Source organism: Suricata suricatta, chromosome X, assembly GCF_006229205.1.
Source record: "Suricata suricatta isolate VVHF042 chromosome X, meerkat_22Aug2017_6uvM2_HiC, whole genome shotgun sequence".
NCBI classification, from domain to species: domain Eukaryota; kingdom Metazoa; phylum Chordata; class Mammalia; order Carnivora; family Herpestidae; genus Suricata; species Suricata suricatta.
This window is the reverse complement of record NC_043717.1, coordinates 6,349,741-6,369,135: the sequence shown is the minus strand read 5'-3', so window position 1 is coordinate 6,369,135 and position 19,395 is coordinate 6,349,741. Positions and strand designations below refer to the sequence as shown.

The 19,395-nt window shown below is 48.7% G+C and overlaps 1 protein-coding gene across 1 annotated transcript in view; it reads right to left on the bottom strand.

The window, feature by feature from the left end:
- Positions 1-10,476: 10,476 nt before the first annotated feature.
- Positions 10,477-19,395, bottom strand: part of CLCN4 (chloride voltage-gated channel 4) — a 65,362-nt gene continuing 56,443 nt past the window's right edge. The window contains exon 13 of the mRNA XM_029930525.1: positions 10,477-14,470. Coding sequence (XP_029786385.1) covers positions 14,380-14,470 — 91 coding nt within the window. The 3' untranslated portion in view covers positions 10,477-14,379. The remainder of the gene's footprint in view (positions 14,471-19,395) is intronic.

Here is a 19,395-nt window from a genome sequence, read left to right as displayed (position 1 = left end):
AAAAACACATAATTTAAAATTTTTTGAAGGGCAAAGGGCGCCTGGGGGGCTCAGTCAGTTGAGCGGCCGACTTCAGCTCGGATCATGATCTCGAGGTTTGTGAGTTCGAGCCCCGTGTCAGGCTCTGTGCTGACAGCTCAGAGCCTGGAGCTGCTTTGGATTCTGTGTCTCCCTCTCTCTCTGCTCCTCTCCTGCTTGCACTCTGTCTCTCTCTCTCTCTCAAAAATAAACATGAAAAACTTTAAAAATTTCAACATGTAAGTGTATTAATCTCTTCTTACTGCTGTAACAAATTGCCACAAACTTAGAGGTTTAAAGCAACACAAATGTATTAGAGAAGGGAGAACCTCCTTTATCTCTTCTAGCTTCCGAAGGCTGCCTGAGTTCCTTGGCTCGTGGCCCTGCACAACCGCAAAGTGTTTCCATAATCCCATCTTCTCTGACTCTGACACTCCTGCCTCCCTCTTGTAAGAGCCCTTATGATGACATTGTCCCTGACCCCAATAATCCAGGATCGTCTCCACCTCTCAAGATCCTTACCTGAATCACACCTGCGGAGTTCCTTTTTCTCCGTGGAAGGTAATACATTCATGGGTGCAAGGGATCCAGGTGTGGGTGTCTTTGGGAGGTAACTTTTGTGTCTACCACAGTGTGGAAGCTCTGAGGAAACATATATCTCATCCAAGGTGGACATAATCATGTTAGATCAGAAAACAAGAACTCCCTGGTTCTGTCATTTCCAAGATTGCGATTGAAAGCATTCTTCATATACTTGAATGCGCTCAAGGGCTCTAATGTATAGAGCGGTCAGGGTGCTTATCCGATCGGAGTCACAGTCAAGGGCAGCCAAGGGAATACATGCGAAGTCCAGACTGGGATGGAAAGTCAAACCCAGGAGTCAGCTGGTCCCCGAGAAATCGGGGAAGTCTCAGTGGAGTAAAGAGAGTGTCAGGGGCTGGTTAGGGACCCAGACGTAGGGTGACACAGCAACCAGTGACTGGACAGAGCTACCAAACACCCAGCCGCCTGTCCCTTGTAGGGGTGATAGCTTGGAGGTGTCTGCTCTACACTGTCCCCCATGTCTCCAGCTTCTTGCCAGGTAACTCCCTTTGCTGGCTGCCTTCCCCTCTCTCCTCCTCCTCTTCCCTGTTCCCTCTCGCCATTTCCTAGCATCACCTTGCAAATAAATGACTTGCACTTGAACCTTTGTCTCAGGGTCTGCTGTTGGGGGAATGCAGACTGAGACAGCCCTACCTGTACCAGCCACAGGGACTCAAGGAGAATAAGTCACTTTCCTGGCTGCCTGTCGTCACAGAGTGCCTGGGAGTGAGGACAGAATCACTGTGCTTCAGAAGACACCCCACCCCCTTGCCAGGTGAACGAGTGACAACCACACAAGGCAAGAGGTAAAAAAGTTGAAGACCTGAAACTTCTAACATGACCCTAGACACCAAAGTGTGTCTGTGGGCCCAGTGTCCTTATTTTCGAAGGGCAAAGACGTGAGTTTTCTTCACCCTTCACCATGTCCTCTTTTAATTTATCTGAGTCTGACCTTAGCCACAGAAACTTTCTGAGTCACACAGATATACAGTGTGCCAGGTTATAAGGCTTTGGGATAAGACCAAGAGGAAAAAGACATTCTTAGTCAGTGGTGTGCTGGTAAACGTTCCCCAATGGAGGCGCAGGGGTGGGGCAAAGCCTGGTGTATAGTATCCGGTGATTTGTGTTGTGTAAAAATTCCCACCATAACCCATTTCAAGCTCAGAAGTGACAGCCACTGGCTGGCAGAACTCCTGCAAATTTCACCGTCCATCTTGGGAGCTGGTGCATAGAAACTCGTATGCTATTAAATGCATAGTCTTCGGTAGAGTATCTACCTTATCAAATGGATCCCAAAGTGGAAACTGACTCAGTACCGCAAAGCGTGGTTTCTTACTCCCATAACTGTGAAGGGCAGGTAACAGGGAGCCAGGGAGTCCTCCTCCAAAGTCATCCAGAGGCTTCCAAGGTCACCATGCTCATCCCCCTCCCAACCCAGGAGAGTGGAGACTGCAGCAGATTGCCATCGGCCTCACTTCTGCTCACACTCCATTGGCTGGAACCAGTACATGGCCACCCCTAACAGCAAGGGATGCTGGGAAATGTAGTCGTGTTGGATGCCCAGGAGGAAAAGGAGAGCACAGACTTGTTGAGCCTCAGCTGTCCCTGCACAATCGAATTTTTGAGCACTTACATTGTGTCAGGGACTGTGCTCACCAAGTTTATATGGATAGAAGAATTAACATCTTCCATAAATGGGAGCCGAAAGTTAGAGAGCTTAAGGGATTTGCTGAAGGTTGCCCAGGAAATAGCAGAGGCTGGATTCAAAATCGTGTCCATCATATGCCAAAGTTAAAGCTCTTTTCTCACTCATCTGGACGTGGCTTCACCGCTACAGAAATGGTGGCTGGGCCTAATCTGATCCTACGTCAGAAACCAGCTAAATCAGTTCTCCTTTGACCAGACACAGCTCTCAGTCCGGCCTCTTCATACACTGTCTTCTGTCTCACTGGTGAGCTTCAGGAAGAATGGATTCTTCTGGGTACAGAACGGGGCCCCACGAGCCTTTCTTGCCATTCCAGGGTACAAAAGCAGACATCCGCCAACACAGCCCTGCCTTGACAGCTGCAGAGTGGGGTCCAAACGGTTTGTTAATACTAAGCACTCAGCGGTGCATGGTATTTCTTCTTTTTATAAAACATAAATTAGCAAGCTTATTCCTGCAATACCATTCCCCAACATTTTGCCTCAGCCTCCTTGAATCCCCAAGAAAGGAGTCAAGTTGCACATGGTGCCCTGGGATTTGCCCACAAACTCAAAGTCTCCCTGTGGGGGTGTTCATGCTGGTGAATTTCATCCGCCTTAGATGTCACAGCTGAAAGCAACTTTTAGCTTCCTATGTATAGTTACAGTTTTACTTCCCTTCAGATGTGGTTTCTAGATGCACCTTTTGGATATTTTTCTACTAAGTAAACAGAATCACTTAAAGTTCTTATACCTACAAGAGAGAGAACTTATTAACCAAATCCAGAAATACTGAAATTTAATCTCATTTCTATTCTCTCTCAACATTGAACAGCAAAAAGAACTTTCCAGTCAGTGGAGCATTTCTCCCTTTGATGTGACATGTTCAGTAAAGTCATGGGCATGGATTCCCCGAGCTGTTAGTCTCTGCGGCATTTAGAGCCTGCCACACTTCTTTCTGGTTCAGTTTGATCAAAGATACCAGGACACGTAGGGTCTGCAGACTCTGCTTTTATATTTAGTCTTTGGAAGTTCAAGATCTCTCAACCGAATAGCCCTTCCCAGACCATGAAACACCAAGCCGGTTACCATTTTCTTTTGACGTGGAGTCTTTTATGTGACATTTTACACAATGGCAGATGGCTCTCTTTTGGGGACACGCTCTCTGTCTCCAGAAAACACTGCCATGATTATTTTCTTGATTTATTCTAAAAGGTCACAACTAAAGAACAGGTTCTTGCTGTGTATCCACTCTTGAAAAATATGTAATCGTTGATTATTGTCAATATATGAGATACTAGAACTGACGCTGAAGGAACATAATGGAAACGTCGCTCCTTGACCTTGAGAAACTCGCAGATTTGAGCAAGAGAGCAAATCTCAGGTTTGCACCTTCGGATTTTCCACTTTGCAAATCAATACTCCATGTTAGCTCTGGGCCAAAGAACTGAAAGGTCCAAGTGCAGACGTGAGCCCATGGTGCACTCACACAGTCCTGCCCAGCTTGGAAACAGCACGTGCCTGGCAGTTACACTCTCTAGGTCCAGTCATTGCAAAAACAAAGCCCAAATCAAATGATGTGATTTCACCCACCAACAGTCCCTGCTCCGAGCCCGTAAACGTTGTTTACACTTTCCCATGTCAGTCTGTGGGAGCTGCTCTCACTGCTTTTCCTCTCCCATTGGCAGCTGGTGCTGTTAACGTTTGGTTGAAACAAACATTCTTTCCGGGGCAAGCACAACTGTCCCCTCGCTCTGGGCGGCCGGTGCACAGCCTTCAATTATGCTTGGTTTGAGGCGGTTTTCATGTTGGGAAGGACAATGCTTCTGGGGGGGGGGGGTTCGAGGGGGCCTGAAGACAAGGTCAGATTCTTCTTGTCCCCTCCACACTGAGGTGTCCCTTCCCCTTGACTTGACGATGCTTCTCTGGGGACAACTGGGAGTTCACGTTACAGTAGGACTTCTGGGGCCTCTGAAGTCCCAGCTACAGGGGCAAAGCCCGCAGTGATTAGGGGCCGTGGGAAGGGCATGGCTGTGCACTTGAATCTGAAGTCCGGTGTGGAAGTGGCTGAAATCAAAGCGGAGAATGCGACTTTGGCTCCGAGCAGAAGGGGGGTCATTTAATCCCACAAGAATGTTCATCTCTACACAGTGCTCAATTCAGAAAAACCCGAACTTCGGAAAATAAAAACGAAACCAAGAAACCCCTTCGGGCTTGCCAAGGCAGCAAAGGCACGCCTGAGTAGCCCCTCTCACACCGGCGGGGCACTGGGGGGAAAGCAGGTGAGGCTCACCTCGGGATGAGGGGGAGATGTTGTCCTTCTTGCCACCCTGGCGTCCTGAACTTCCGCAGACACCATGCAATCTTGCATTTCCCGTCCCTTCTCGGGCTCCCTCTGGCTCTCTACTCCCAGACCTGACTTCCCAGTGGTGGGGCCTGGTCCAGGGGTGCACACGTGTGCGTGTGTTCCGATTTTAGAATCCGCTCCCCAGCAATGCTCTTCTGGGACCTGAGACCGGCGGTTCTCACAGGTGAGCCACACCTGAATTGGCGAAGGGCTCGTTAACATCCAGGCGGCAGGGCTCTGTCCCCCAGCTTTCTGAATCACCAGGTAGGGGTGGGGCCAAAGGTTTCTTTGCATCTCTAACAAACTGTTGGGTGACTCTGATGCTGCTGGTCTAGAGACCACACTTTGAGAACCACGGGGACAGACCATCCGGCTTGACTCAGAGGCTAATCTGAGCTAAGGTGAGTTGTCATGTTGTTGGAAAAGGTCCCTGGACTGAAAGTCACAAGTCTGAGCTCTAGTCAAGACCACCAACTAGCTATACGAACTTGGGCGAGTCCCTGGAGCCCAGAGGTTCTTAACTTGGACTACACTTTGGGGTCACACAGCAACCTTTTTTTTTTAACGTTCATTTATTTTTTGAGAGACAGAGAGACAGAGTGTGAGTTGGGGAGGGGCAGAGAGAGAGGGAGACACAGAATCCGAAGCAGCTCCAGGCTCCGAGCCATCAGCACAGAGTCCAAGGAGGGGCTCAAACCCACAAACCATGATACCAGGACCTGAGTCAAAGTCAGATGCTTAACTGACTGAGCCACCCAAGTGCCCCACACAGCAACCCTTTTTAAAGGTGATACCAGGTCCCACCCAGGATGTATGGTACCAGGGCATCAAGGTGCTGTAAAAGCTCTTGGGTGACTCTCTGTGCTTCAACCTCTCTGAGCCTCAGCTTTGCTCTCTGCACAATGGGTACAATAATTTTTACCTCAAAGGACCATTGAGAAGAAAAAGCACAAATAAATATTGAAATCCCTTCATAAATGACAAAGTGCTAGTCAAATAGAGGGTTGGTGTTCCTTTGCCTGGCAGAAAACATATTTAGATTATAACAGGGGTCACCAATACCTCTGTTAGTGTCTGGTCAGGACAGATAGTTTCTGGCACAAATTTAACTGTTGGAGAAGCTTGGAGGGTGAGGACAGCATTTTACCATGTTCGTCTTATTCCACTAACACACAGGTCTCCCCTTGCTTTTGCTTTGTATTTTCCACCCAGTGTAAGAAAGTTCAATTCTTCTTGATGGCCCTCCAGTGCCCTGGTGACCCTAACTTTAAGCCAGGAGTTGGCAAACTTCTCTGTAAAAGGCCAAATAGCCGCCAATATCTGGGAGCCTGTGTGGGATTCTCTCTCTCCCTCTTGCTCTCTACCCTTCCCTGCTCACACTCACGCTCTCTCTCTCAAAATACACTTAAAAAAGAAATAGACAAAAAGGCCAAAGAGCAAATACAGTAGCCTTTTCAGGCCCTGCAGATACGTGTTGCGACTGCCAAACTCCGCCATTGTAGCTTGAAAGCAGCCACATGGGTAAACGGATGGGTGTGGCTGCGTGCCAATAAAACTTTATTTACAAAAACCGTGGCAGGCTGGATTTGGCCCACGGTGCTGTGGTCTGCCAACCGTTGCTCGTGTGCGCAGGCCGACGGTGGGATAACGGAGGGCCAGGCAGGGCCGATCACATGAGCGCTGGAAGCTCAGTCTTCCACTCTTCCAAATCACCAATTGGCGCCGGGGATATGCCCGAATAAGAGGACTGCAGTCATCCCGGGCACGCAGCGAGGTCCTCAGAAAGAAAGAGGTGGATGTCCCGCCTCCCTTGCGTTGTTGCTTTCTGCTTCAAGGTTGGGGACACTCTTTCCCCGTCACCCAGAGACACCGACCAGAGCATGGCCACCCTGTCTTTGCCTAACACTACAGAGCTACAACCAGCTTTATGAAAATCTCACCCAAACTATCCTAAAGCAGGGTCCCTTGGCCCACGTTCTATAAACCCCAGGCTCCCCTCTGCACAACTGGAGTTGGGGGCGGACTGGCACACTTGGCAGCCACTTCACTGGGATGGCTTGGGGACCGAGCAGTCAGACTTAGAGACCCCACGCCAAGTTGCCTTCCACCTCGTTCCTCTGGACAGGCTCCTTTGGGGACCCAGTCACCACAGCCACTGCTCCTTCTAACCCTGACAGTCCCCCCCTCGGGATCTTTGAGCCTGAAGCCCCCTCGGGAGAGCTTGGTTCAGCCCTGGCACCTGAGGTCATGCTCAGACTGCGCTCTGCACACAACTCCCCCCCCATCCCCCGGGAAAATGCAGATTCAGACTCGGCAGACCTGAGCGGGGCTCGGAACACTGCCTTTCCCAGCCGCTCTGGTGACGCCGAAGAGGCTAGTCCCCAAATGTCATTCTGGTTATCAAGCAGAAGGAAAGGTCCCTACTTCTCGGATGATGTGCTGTGAGTCCATCAAAGGGGACTCCCTTCTCCCAGGCCGCTCAGCTCTGCACAGAAACTAAAAAGAAGCCTTGCTGGCCCCTCGCACTCCTGCCCCGCCTCCAGCACTTCCCAAGGACTAGTCTTTGCAATCCTGGTCCCAAGAGATGAGGACTTTCGAACTCGCGAAGCACAGGATCCAGGCTTTCCGCCGGGCGCCCTGCGGCATGCGCCTGCCATTGGGTTCTCCCATCTCTGCAGAGACTCCAGCCCCACGGAGCAACTGGCTGCTCCCCAGAGGATGGAAATCACCCACCAGCCACTCCTGGAAATGCTCATCTTTCTGGGGACAGGCTGAAGTTTAAGAAATGTCAGGAAAGGAAATCAGCCCATCAAAAGGAAGCTAGCTCCAATTTCCGCTTTGGGTTAGCATCGGCAAGAAGACGGTGGCGTGACTGTGTGTGAAACGCACATGGAGCCGCAGAGAAGGAAGGAATGTGCTACCACCAGCAGGCGTCCTCTGGACTCGACCTGTCACAGGCAGCCTGTGGGACGAGAATTTATGTATGTGTTTCCAATTTCTCTGACAGGGTCTGTTTAGATTGAGGGCGGCTGTTTAATCTTTGAAATATGTGTTCCATAACAGAGCCTGGAATCACATAGAAATTGCTCCCTTCGTTCTGTGAGCCAAACCCCGACTAAAGGGGTTTGGAAATCCCCACAAGGTGCTCTTTGCTTATTGCTCATTCGGAAAGAGAAGAACATTTCTTTACTGAAACGCAATGTTGAGGAAGGTGCCAAGAATAGAGGCTCTCTCTCTACCTTCCCATCTGGTAGCTTCTTTCTAGCCAATTAACTACCAGTGAACTGGGGACGCGCTGTAGCATCAGGCGTGCGGGGCTCCCTTGTGTTTGGCCAGAGTGCGTGTCCCAGGAAGACGTGGAAGTCTCCGGTCCTGTCTCAATTCTCGAAAGCCCCGGGAAGGAGCCTGCCCGCTCCCCTGACGTTTATTGGCAAGGCCATTCTGGTTAGCTGTAGCTAAGCTCCCAGAATTAAAACTGATGGGTTGTCACCTCTCAGACAAATCCTGTTTGTTCAAACTCCCCCTCTGGTCTTTAAGTACATGGGGCCGGGGGCGGGGGGCGTGGTAATAGCGAAGGCCCACAAAGGGCTGGTCTTTCATGAGCTTTACTAACGAGACTTATTTCTACATGAACACCAAGGTTTTCTGTTGTCTGAAAATAAGCAAGGAGCACAGTCTTGTGTTCTGTGAACTGGCGCCCCACGTTTTAAGCTCATCAATAGTTCCGTACCCACACCAGTTATGCTTTTTCTCTTCTCCGAGCCAATACAAAGCTCCAGAGAACTGGAATTTCTTACCAAGTTGTTTCTTTTCTAAAATTTGCCATTGATTTGGGGTCAGCAAGACCTTGTTGACACCCCTTAAAAGAGCAGAGCTTTTGTTTGGTTTCATTTTGGTGTTTTGGAAAGGGCTGAAGACAGAGCTGGAAAGAAGGCAATTGGCTAGCCTGATGTGTATTACTTTTTGGGATCTCGTAATTCAACCAAAGGTGGAGGTCCTTCGACAACACAAAATCGGTCTCTTAATTCCCACGGCCACGCCGTTGTCAAGGGCCGGAGCTCGGTCTACAGAGGTGGGAGCATCTAGGCTCACAGTCTGACCCCTTCACGGTGCCACACAGATGGGAGGCAGTGAGGCTGGAATTCAAGCGCAGTCCTATCGGTGCATGAGTCAGCGAGCATGACTCCCCAAAAACTCAATACTGCAGTTGTCAGAACGTTGGTTGTTTGCACTTAGGGTATCATTAGACTGGAAATTTCCAGGCATGCCTTTAATACCCCTGAGATGCCAATGGCTCGATTTAGGTCTCCAACCTCAACGATTCTCCTGAATTCTGGTGGTCAGGGTCCAACAAATACCTCCAACACAGCATTTCCAAAATGGAGCTCTTCACCTAGTCCAGCTCATGTCAGTAAATGGCAACTCAGTTGCACCATTTTTATTTTTTTAAGACTATTTTTTTCCATTTTTTAATGTTTATTTATATTTGAGAGGCAGAGACAGAGTGTGAGCAGGGAAGAGGCAGAGAGAGAGGGAGACAGAATCCAAAGCAGGTTCCAGGCTCTGAGCTGTCAGCACAGAGCCCGATGCAGGGCTTGAACCCACAAACAATGAGATCATGACTTGAGCCGAAGTCAGATGCTCAACCGACTGAGCCACCCAGGCGCCCCACGCCACTTTATTTTTTGAAGTTTATTTTGAGAGAGTGGGAGCACAAGCAGGGTGAGGGGCAAAGAGAGAGGGAGAGAATGCCAGGCGGGCTCCACACTGTCAGCATGGAGCCCGACGTGGGACTCAATCCCACTAACCATGAGATTGTGACCTGGGCTGAAATCCAGTGTCGGACGCTCAACTAACTGAGCCACCCAGGCATCCATCCCTTGCCCAGCTGCACCATGTTATATCCACTCCATCAACAAATTGTTGGCTCTACCTCAGAAGTGTATCCAGAATTCCAGAGCTTTCTCTGGGGCAAGCCTCCACCACAACTCGTGTATTTGAAACCCTCCTAGCCAGACTCCTGGCTTCCATCCCACTATACGACAGCCAGAAGGGCTCTTGTGCGGTGCAAGTCGAAGCACGTCATTCTTCCTAAACCTCATGTCTGTAGCTGGTCCTACAAGGCTCGGAAGCATCTGCCTGTGTTGGCCTCCTCCCACCAGAGGAAAGACAAAACCAACTTCAAACGCCCGAAACTCCCTCCCCCAAGCACTACCCACCCTGCAGCCCCCCGCCCCTAGTGGGAGCCCAGAGAGTCCGGCCCGTTTACACCTCAGGACATTGGCACTTGCTGGCCCCTCTGCTGAGGCCAGTCTTCCCTAAGCAGTCCTCAGGCTGGCTCCCTCACCCAATTAGAAGGGACTCTTCTCACTGCTCTTCTAGGTCATCAAAGGGATGTGGGTATTCTCTGTGTTTTTCCCTTCAAATTCTTGTGAAGTTGAAAATTAAAAGAAATAAAAACCTGTTGGGGAAGGACTTAAACCCTTGTGATTCCCAAAGGGATAGATAGAAAGCTTGGAAAGAATTGCTGGACCACTGCCCAACCTGTCCTCCCCAGCCTCTGTGCACGGGGCAGAAACGCAGATGGCCTGGGGGACAGTGAGCCTGCCCCATCCTTGGACAGGCATAGCCCCAGGTCTGAACTGTTACCTAGCCATCACCCACCAGGCTAAGAGCACAGGATTTTACAGCTGACCAAACGGACGCCATGATCTTGGGTGAAAATCTTACGAAAAGGTCTTCAACGTCCCCAGATACTTCAGCATCCCCAGAACTGGGTCTCCTGAGGGTCCGTCTGGGCAGAAACAGCTGCGAAATCAGTATCTCTTCCATTTACAACATGCTGCTTGAGGACTGTGCTTGTTTTATTTTTAAAAGGAAAGTTCAAACATTTAATGTTTAATAAGGTGCCAGCGTTTACACAGAGGGTTACAATTAAAAAAGAAACCAACCACATTGCTCTGTGGTCGTTCCAACACCAAATGCAAATAGATCTCATAAAAGTCACACGTAGGCTCATTCCCAGCACACCTAGGATGGCAAATAAATAGTTATTACTGCGCCAGTGAAAATGGAGTCTGGTTAATGTCCCCAAGTTAGATATACATGCTCCCCTGTCACGTAAATCATTTCAAAGGCTAGAAGCTGAGTGCGATAAAATGCCGCCCACGCGAAATGAAAATGAAGGCATACTATTACAGTTAGGTAACTCGATTCTGCTCCTCCTTGCGAGTCTCATCTTTTCCAGCTTGGCATGTGATAAGGAGTCCTGAGCAGATCTGCACTTGTTGATATTTCAAAGTAACCAGTTCTCACCTAAGTGAAATGAATTTCTCCGTCTCTGTGGCTTGCCGGGGCCAAAACTAGATCTACTGAGTGGCTTCTCCTTTGTAAGGTCTTTGGGAAGTCCTAAATAGAGAAATTTGAGATTGCCTGGTTCCAAGGATCAGTGAACATGGAGTATTGATTTGCTTCTAACACATTTACCTTTCCATGAATGCCACCCACGCATCTGCATTTTCGGGGTGGTGGGGCCCAAAGTACACAAGAAATTCAAGTATCCCTCTGGGGGGGCTCTTTATGGTATGTGTCCTTCTACAACACGTTTTCTTATTAGTCGAGAGGGAGAGCAAGAAATAGGTTGATGTGCCCCATTAAAGAACTCCTCTTTCGTCCCCCATTTATGTTTATTTACATAAACCACTGATTCAGAAAGGATCCAGAAAGTTCTACCGGAGTCTAAAGGTTTTGGTTCTGGAAAAAGAAACACACACTGTTCTGAGAAATGTTTATTTTACTTCCACATCCAGCTCTACTCTTCCAGCTCATCGGATGGCCAGATAAAGTAAACGAGGTTCTACACTGGCTACAGCAAATCCCTTCAGAATCCCACGTACTTTTACGAGCGAGCGAGCAAGGAAGCCCGTTCCCCATCAAGTTTGTGTGAGAGCCCAGGCCAGGGGGCAAGTGGACCACACAGGGTACTCAGGGTTCCACGGGAGGAAGGCAATCAGCCCTGGTAGCACCGCTGCAAACTCTCAACCTTTGACCTTAACCTGCCTGTCTGACCATGACCTTCTGTTGTCCAGAGCCTGAACTCCATGACAAATTCCAGGTTCAACTTACGAAGGAAAACAAGGCTATTTGAGTCAAGTAATGCTCTCAACTGTTTGCCATGAATTTTCGGACCTCTTCTACCTTAAGCCCTGGGGAGGAGGACACAACACAACCCCCCTCGGTGACCTTGGCCTGGAGTAAGCTACCCTTTCATTTCTCTATGGCCTCATCTGGAGGAGGAAGAAATTCTGTGGTTTCACTGCCCTTTGGCCATCTGTTCACGGTTTCGTGTTCCCTTTTGAGACTCCGTGTTTTAGCTGAAAGGGCCTTCTGGATTATACAAATCCAGGCTATGACTAATACTCTTTCAGGAGGCCACGCAGGAGTTGGCAGGAACTACATGAAGCCATCTTGAAGACCTTGTAGGATTTCAACCCAGGAGAACCCAGCGTCACTTGCACGCGCTCCATGGAGACCCCAGCAACAACACTAATATTAGGACCGGTGACTCGACACTTATATGCTGTGAACGAGGCACAAAGATCAGATTCTCTATTACTGGCCGGTGTTCCCACATGAAGCGGCTGTGCAACATCATTCTGACTTAACTGTTTTTTAACCCAGAGGACACAGCAGTACGTTTTCTCCTATTGACCAGAAGTTTCACAGAACCCTGCTTGTAGCAAGGTTTTTATGCCCAATGAGCGTTTTTACGAGGGCTGAGAAACAACGGCGTCTGATTGGGAGTTCTACATCGGATCTGAGAGAAGGGGTGGGAAACCGTATGGTGAGGAGAGTATCCGGAGGGGCCAGCGAGAGAGAGAGTAAGGAGGACAGGAAGGACAACAACAGGGACGCGATGATGGCCTACAATCCAGGGGACGGTCTTCCCCCCCAACGACCAATCCCGCTTCCTTACGAGGAGCCTCCAAAGTTCGTTCACAGAGTAACATGCCTCGCCAGAACTTGCGTGCAGCCCAGGGGAGTCATGTGACCGAACGCCAGCCAATGGACGTGAGCTGGCCACCTGCAGGCAAGTTCTGCTTCCCAAACACAGGCATCGCCCCTCACTACGTGCCTCCTCCTCCCTCTTCCTGCCCAGGAAGCAGACGGCCTGGCTGGCAGCTCAGTAACCAGCTTGTGACTCTGAAGCAAAAAGCCAAAGGACCAAGGATGGCAGAAGAACAGCAGCAAAGAGTACGGTTTCCGGATGATGATATAGAGACACGCGAAGTGCCCGGCCCCGGGTTTCTCATTCAGCTCGTCACCGTTCGTGGGATTTTTTTCTTACTTTCGGCCAAACACACACCTGGCACACCAGGATCCAAGGCCGGGATTGCAAAGGTGGGAAGGGAGGTGCAGAGACACATGTGAAAGGGCACATGGGGGCTCCCACCGAGGCCACAGCGGACCGGAACCGCAGTTTGGTTCCTTCTCACAGAAAAAGGACAAGGTCCTGGCTAAAGGGATAAACGTGCCGTTAAGTTCAATACAAAGATGCCCAGGGCTCAAACGGGCTGCCTCCAATTTAACTCTGCCCTTCTGCGCTTTGATGGCGAGTGGGAGAGTGCAGGCTCAGGCATGAAAGCCGGACATTTTGCATCCTACAGAGAAGATAATGGAACAGATTTAGAATCAATTTAGTATTTCTCTAGCAATCCATTTGGAGGAGTTCCCACTGAGACTTCGTATGCCTCACCCTCTCTGCAGCCGTATTTAATAAGATCTGAGAGGAAACATGAGTAGTAACACTGGGTAGCCTGCTTGGACTCTCACGCACGCTATCTGGAAATTAAAGCACACTTACGGCAAGCTGGCAGCATAAAGGCTATGGCTCATGGAAAGTACTGGACTGATCAATCTTTAAGAATGCACAGGCAATAGTGATAAACAAGTGAGGCACATGCAACAGGGATGCGAAACAACGAGCAGGTGCATATACCCTAAAAATCGGGGCGGGTCCCTTTGCGTGGGAGGCAAGATGTGCAGCGCTAAATGGGCGAGCAGGCTACTGTGCGGTCGGTCCCAAGATGCCGGTCTTGCACCGAGAAATGATTTCTTCATAGTCACCATAGCAGGAGCCCCACGGCTGTTGGTTCAGAAGAGGATGGAGAAGCAAAGTGCTCGGCTGACGGCGGGAGCGGGACAATGGGACCGTCACGGGCGAGCCCACTGGCTCCTTGCAGTTTTCACTCGGTTCAAATTGAATCGCTTTTTCTCTTCTGACAAAGTAAGTGCAAATATCTTTAATCCAATTCAGTAAAATAGCAGCAAAACTTCAGGAACCAATAAATAAGGACGCTGACAGGCCAACACCCCTTTGTCTTTCAGACTCAAAGCTTCGCAAACATCAGCCTTAAACAGAAGGGGCAAATGTTTCTTGACTTGGCATTTGTGTTCCGTGTCCTTGTACAAACCACATCGTTTACACTCACCCACGTGCTCCCATAGTGGCTAACAAACTCATTAAGAAACACACCTAGAAACTCATAAGGGGTTAGAGCTATGAAATGCCTGCTCGTCGATGTCTTTTTTTTTTTAAGAAAAGGTTTTATCCTCCTTCCCTTCAAACAAAGCTTTTGTTTCCACTGCCCCCAGCATATAATCGTTCATTAGGATAATAACATATCATTTGTTTATTTCTTTTAAAATGACACAGTTGTGTTTCACTCAAAACAAATGCCACCTTGTTTCTAATTAAACATGATGGATTCAGGGTCCTGGTTTGCCATCTGGGCCATATGTCTTAAAACATCCTTTTTCGTGATGATGCCAAGAAGTCTCCTGGAGAAGAAATGAAATAGAGAAAAGAGGTCAGCCTTACAATACGGACTCACACATGTCCTAAACCCCAGTGACTTGGCCACCTGGACACACAGAGACACTTCCCAGCTTCCCTTCAGCTGGATGGGGACAACCGAGTGAGCTCTGGCCAATGGCATGTAGATAGAGAGGAGAGATGCCCCTCCCAGGTCACCCGCACATTTCCTGACATTCTCTCTCTTCAACCGCCAGTCAGAGGCAGAGGAGCCGGGTGAAGGGCTTGGAGGTCACGGAGGACTGACTTCGGAGCCACCAGATTCAAAGACCTGGGTCCCCGAATGACCGTATAGTGCAGAGCCCAGGCCTGCTGGAACTCACACCAGATGTGACGTGGAGGAAAAATTTACCTCTGTCGTGTTAGGCCACTGGGATGGCCAGCTTGTCAATGACAGCAATAAACCCACGATTACTGATACACTTTCCTAAATTTTAAGACTATAATCAATTGAAAAAGGGCTCGTGAAAACCATTGTCAAAACTTGACCACATCACACAGAAATTCCAAGTAGGGGTGCCTGGGTGGCTCAGTCGGTTGAGCGTCCCACTTCAGCCCAGGTAATGATCTCACAGTTGTGGGTTCGAGCCCCGCATCAGTCTCTATGCTGATATCTAGCTCAGAACCTGGAGCCTGTCTTCAGATACTGTGTTTCTCTCTCTCTCTCTGACCCTCCACTGTTCACACTGTCTCTCTCTCTCTCTCAAAAAGAAATAAAACATTAAAAAAAATTTAAACAAGTAATCACCAAAAAAATATTATGAAAAAAAAAGAAATTTCAAGTATAAGATTTGTGAGGTAGAAGATAACAACTCATTGTGTTTTAAATCTACCTCACTGGATGGAAAGAGCTTGACATTCCAATCTCTGACCGTATATTTATGTTACTTCCATTTCAAAATTCCACTGCTTTCAACTTGACAAAATCAAGGCCAGGGGCGCCTGGGTGGCTCAGTCAATTAAGCATCCAACTGTGGCCCAGGCCATGATCTCATAGTTCATGGGTTCGAGCCCCGCATCGGGCTCTGTGCTGACAGTTCAGAGCATGGAGCCTGCTTCCGATTCTGTGTCTTCTCTGTCTCTGCTCCTCCCCTGCTCACGCTCTGTCTCTCCCTCTCTCTCTCAAAAATAAACACTAAAAAATAAAAAAAATAAAATGAGGCCACTTCCCAGGGTGCCATGCCTGAGGCCACCTAGACCGTACCCTGCACGACTCCAAGGAGCGCTGGTTACATACTCTGCAGTGTAAGTAGCACCACGGACTGTGCAGAGCACCCACAGACAACCCGTCACAGCAACCCTTGCCTCACTCTTGATTTTATTAGATACTTAAACGACCACCCGCTGGAACAAATCACACCCCCTTGGCAAAGTAAAAGGTTTGAAAGAAGATGTGCAGTCTCTTTGGAGAAACAAAGTCCCACTGCCAAATGAGTCTGCAAGCTGCTGCTCAGCCTGTCCCCAGCACGGCCAAGAAAAAAAGAGCAGAGAGGAAACAACGTGAGGCTAATGCGGAAATACTGCAGCTAGTGCCACGAAAGATCTCTGCTCTGTAGCTCTGAAAAGCGATGATAGACCCCCAAACCTGAAAACACAATTGTAATACACAGTCATTTATGTAACTAAAGCCAAATCAGTCAATCTCCTGCCTCACGAAACGCAACCGAATATGAGAAGGGAAATGTCAGTATTCAGAGCATCGTTCGACTCGGTTACATCTGGTGAAATGGATGCTAGTTGGTGAAACCGTCAGACTGGAGTTCTGACCACATGGGATCTTAAGCAACCTTGACAAAGTGATTGTTTTCTTGAGTTAGTTTGCCCATCTGTCCCCCGGGCAGGGCAGTGCAGTGGGCAGACGGCAGGTACTACCTGTTCCCCTCTATCTCACGAGCACATCTTTAGGAGAGAAGAAAATAGCGAAAGGGGACTTTTTCTAAAGTTTATTTATTTTTGAGAGAGAGAAAGAGAGTGAGAGAGAGAGATCATAAGCGGGGAAGGAAGACAGAGGGAGAGAAGAGAATCCGAAGCAGGTTCCACGCTGTTAGCACAGAGCCCCACGCAGGGCCTGAACTCACGAACCATGAGATCATGACCTGAGCCAAAATCAAGAGCCAGACACTCAACCAACTGAGCCTCCCAGGTGCCCCACAAAAGGAGACTTTAAAAGCATGCTAAAGGGCGCCTGGCTGGCTCAGTCAGTCAAGCGTCTGGCTTTGGCTCAGATCATAATCTCACGGCTGATGGGTTTGAGCCCCGCATCAGGCTCTGTGCTGACAGCTCGGAGCCTGGAGCCTGCTTCGGTTTCTGTGTCTCCCTCTCTCTCTGACTGTCCCCTGCTCACGCTGTCTCTCTCTGTCTCTCAAAAATAAATAAATAAATAAATAAATAAATAAATAAATAAATAAATGAATAAATATAAATAAAGCATGCTAAGTAAAAATAATGACAACATGGATGTCAAAACACTGAAAGCGTCATGACTCTGTCATGACAAAAGCAAAAAAAGGGGGGGATGCACAAAGCAAGACAAAATTAGCAAATTAACATTGTGTAATCACTAGTTTAGTTAATAATTATCAACGGACTCCAAAAACACTCAGCAATTGGTTACTGGAAAACAAAACATTCCTCAAAATATCCCTCCACAGATTACGTCCGCAGAGAAACATGTCCCTTTATAAGGGAGGCTCTGGCCACCACCGCCTCATCTGAGAGGCACAGCTTATCACCAACAAAGTTGGAAACGCTGACATTATGACATCATCTCCATTGGCATCTCGCCAGAAACTACTTAAACCCAATCAAACCATGGGGAAGCAGTCAAAACAGATTCAGAATGTGAGACTACTGAATTGGATTCTTCAAAAAAAAAAAATCTATGTCATAAATAACAAACAAAAAAGGCAAGAGACTGTTCTAGACCAAAGACTAAAGAGGAAAACCAACCAAATGCAATGTGTGGGGCTTGAAGGAATTCTGGATTGAAATTTGATATGAATTAGATATTGAAGGATACATTGAGTTACTGTTAATCTTATATAATTATGGTTTAATGGTTATATAAAAGATCTTCCTTAGGCGCCTGGGTGGCTAAGTCGGTTGAGTGTCTGACTTCGGTTCAGGTCATGATCTCATGGTTCATGAGTTCCAGCCCCGTGTCGGGCTCTGTGCTGACCGATCGGAGCCTGGAGCCTGCTGCATATTCTGTGTCTCTCCCTCTCTCTCTGCCCCTCCCTCGCTCATGCACACTTTCTCTCTCTCTCATAAAAATAAATAAACTTTAAAAATGCTTTTTTAAAAAGGACGTATGTTTGATTCAAAACTGCGAAATCTTGGAAGCAACCAAGACACCCTTCGGAAGGTAAATGGATACATACATAAACTGTGGTCCATCCTGACAATGGGATATTACTCTGTGCTGAAAAGAAATGAGCTGTCAAGCCGTGAAAAGCCATGGAGGAACTTTAAATGCACATCACTAAGTGAAAGAAAGCAGTCTGAAAAGGCTACAGACTGTACAATTCCGATTCAACGACATTCTGAAAATGGCAAGACTATGGAGACGGTGGAGACCACCAGCACTTTCCAGGGGTTGGAGGGAAGGGAGGAGGGACAAAGAGGCGGAGCACAGGATTTTCAGGGCAGTGAAATGACTCTGCACGACACCATCATGATACCCGTCACTCTCCATTTATCAGAACCCATTGAATGGTGAGCCCTACTGTAAACTACAGACCTTAGTTAATGCATCAATATCAGGTCATTGGAGACAACAAATGTAACAAATGCCAAGACCTTAATAAGGGAAACTGGAGGGACAAGAGAGGATAGATGACAACTGTATACTTCGTGCTCAGTTCTGTAAACCCAAAGCTGCTCTCATAAAAATTAGCCCACGAAGTAAAGTGAACACAGCCTTGTGGGAAAAACGCGGCTGCCTGAAGGGAGGGAGCGCTGGTGAAGGAGGAGAGAGCCAGGAATGGTTTTCTGTCCCCGCTGTTTAGAGCTACTTGGCTTCAACTGAGCTCACATCGTACTTCAAATACATTTCTAAAATGGATCAGGAGGCAGTAAAACTGAAGATGCCCCATAAAACACAGTGTACTCCAGCCTGACTTAGCTCAGGCCGCCGGTACAGCGCCCCACGGATCAGGCAGCCCAACAGCAGAGAGGACCGTTCTCATGGTTCCCGAGGCTACAAGGTCCAGGTCAAGGTGGCGGCTGGTCTGGGGTCTCCAAAGGGCTGTCTCCTGGGTTCGTAGACAGCCACCTCTCTGCCGTGTCCTCACAGCCCTGCCGCCTCATCCTCTTCTTCAAAGGACGCCCGTCTTATCAGATCAGGGCTCCGGCCTTGTGACCTCACTTAACCTTCCCCCTTTAAAGGTTCCATCTCCAGGGCGCCTGGATGGCTCAATAGGTTGAGCGTTTGACTTCGGCTCAGGTCACGATCTCACAGTTCATGGGTTCAAGCCCTGTATCAGGCTCTGTGCTGACAGCTCAGAGCCTGGAGCCTGCTTCGGATTCTGTGTCTCTTTCTCTCTCTGTCCCTCCCCTGTTCACACTCTGTCTCTCTCTGTCTCTCAAAATTAATGTAAACAAAAAAATTTAAAAAAAAAAAAGGCTCCATCTCCAACAGTCCCACTGGAGGTTAGGGCTTCAACATATAATCTGGGGGGAACACAATTCAGTCCCCAACCGTTCTTCCACTGCACTTAAAATCAAAAAGTAACAGTAACAAGGCGAGCAGCTTATGTCTACAATGGCCACTGACAGATGTGTGGGCGGAAGAGAAACGGGAGGGGGGTGAGCAGGCGGGGCCGCAGAGACAGGGCTCGCTCGTCTGCGGGGGGTGGGGAGGGCTCTGCTGCTGGCGGTCGCCAAGTAGTGG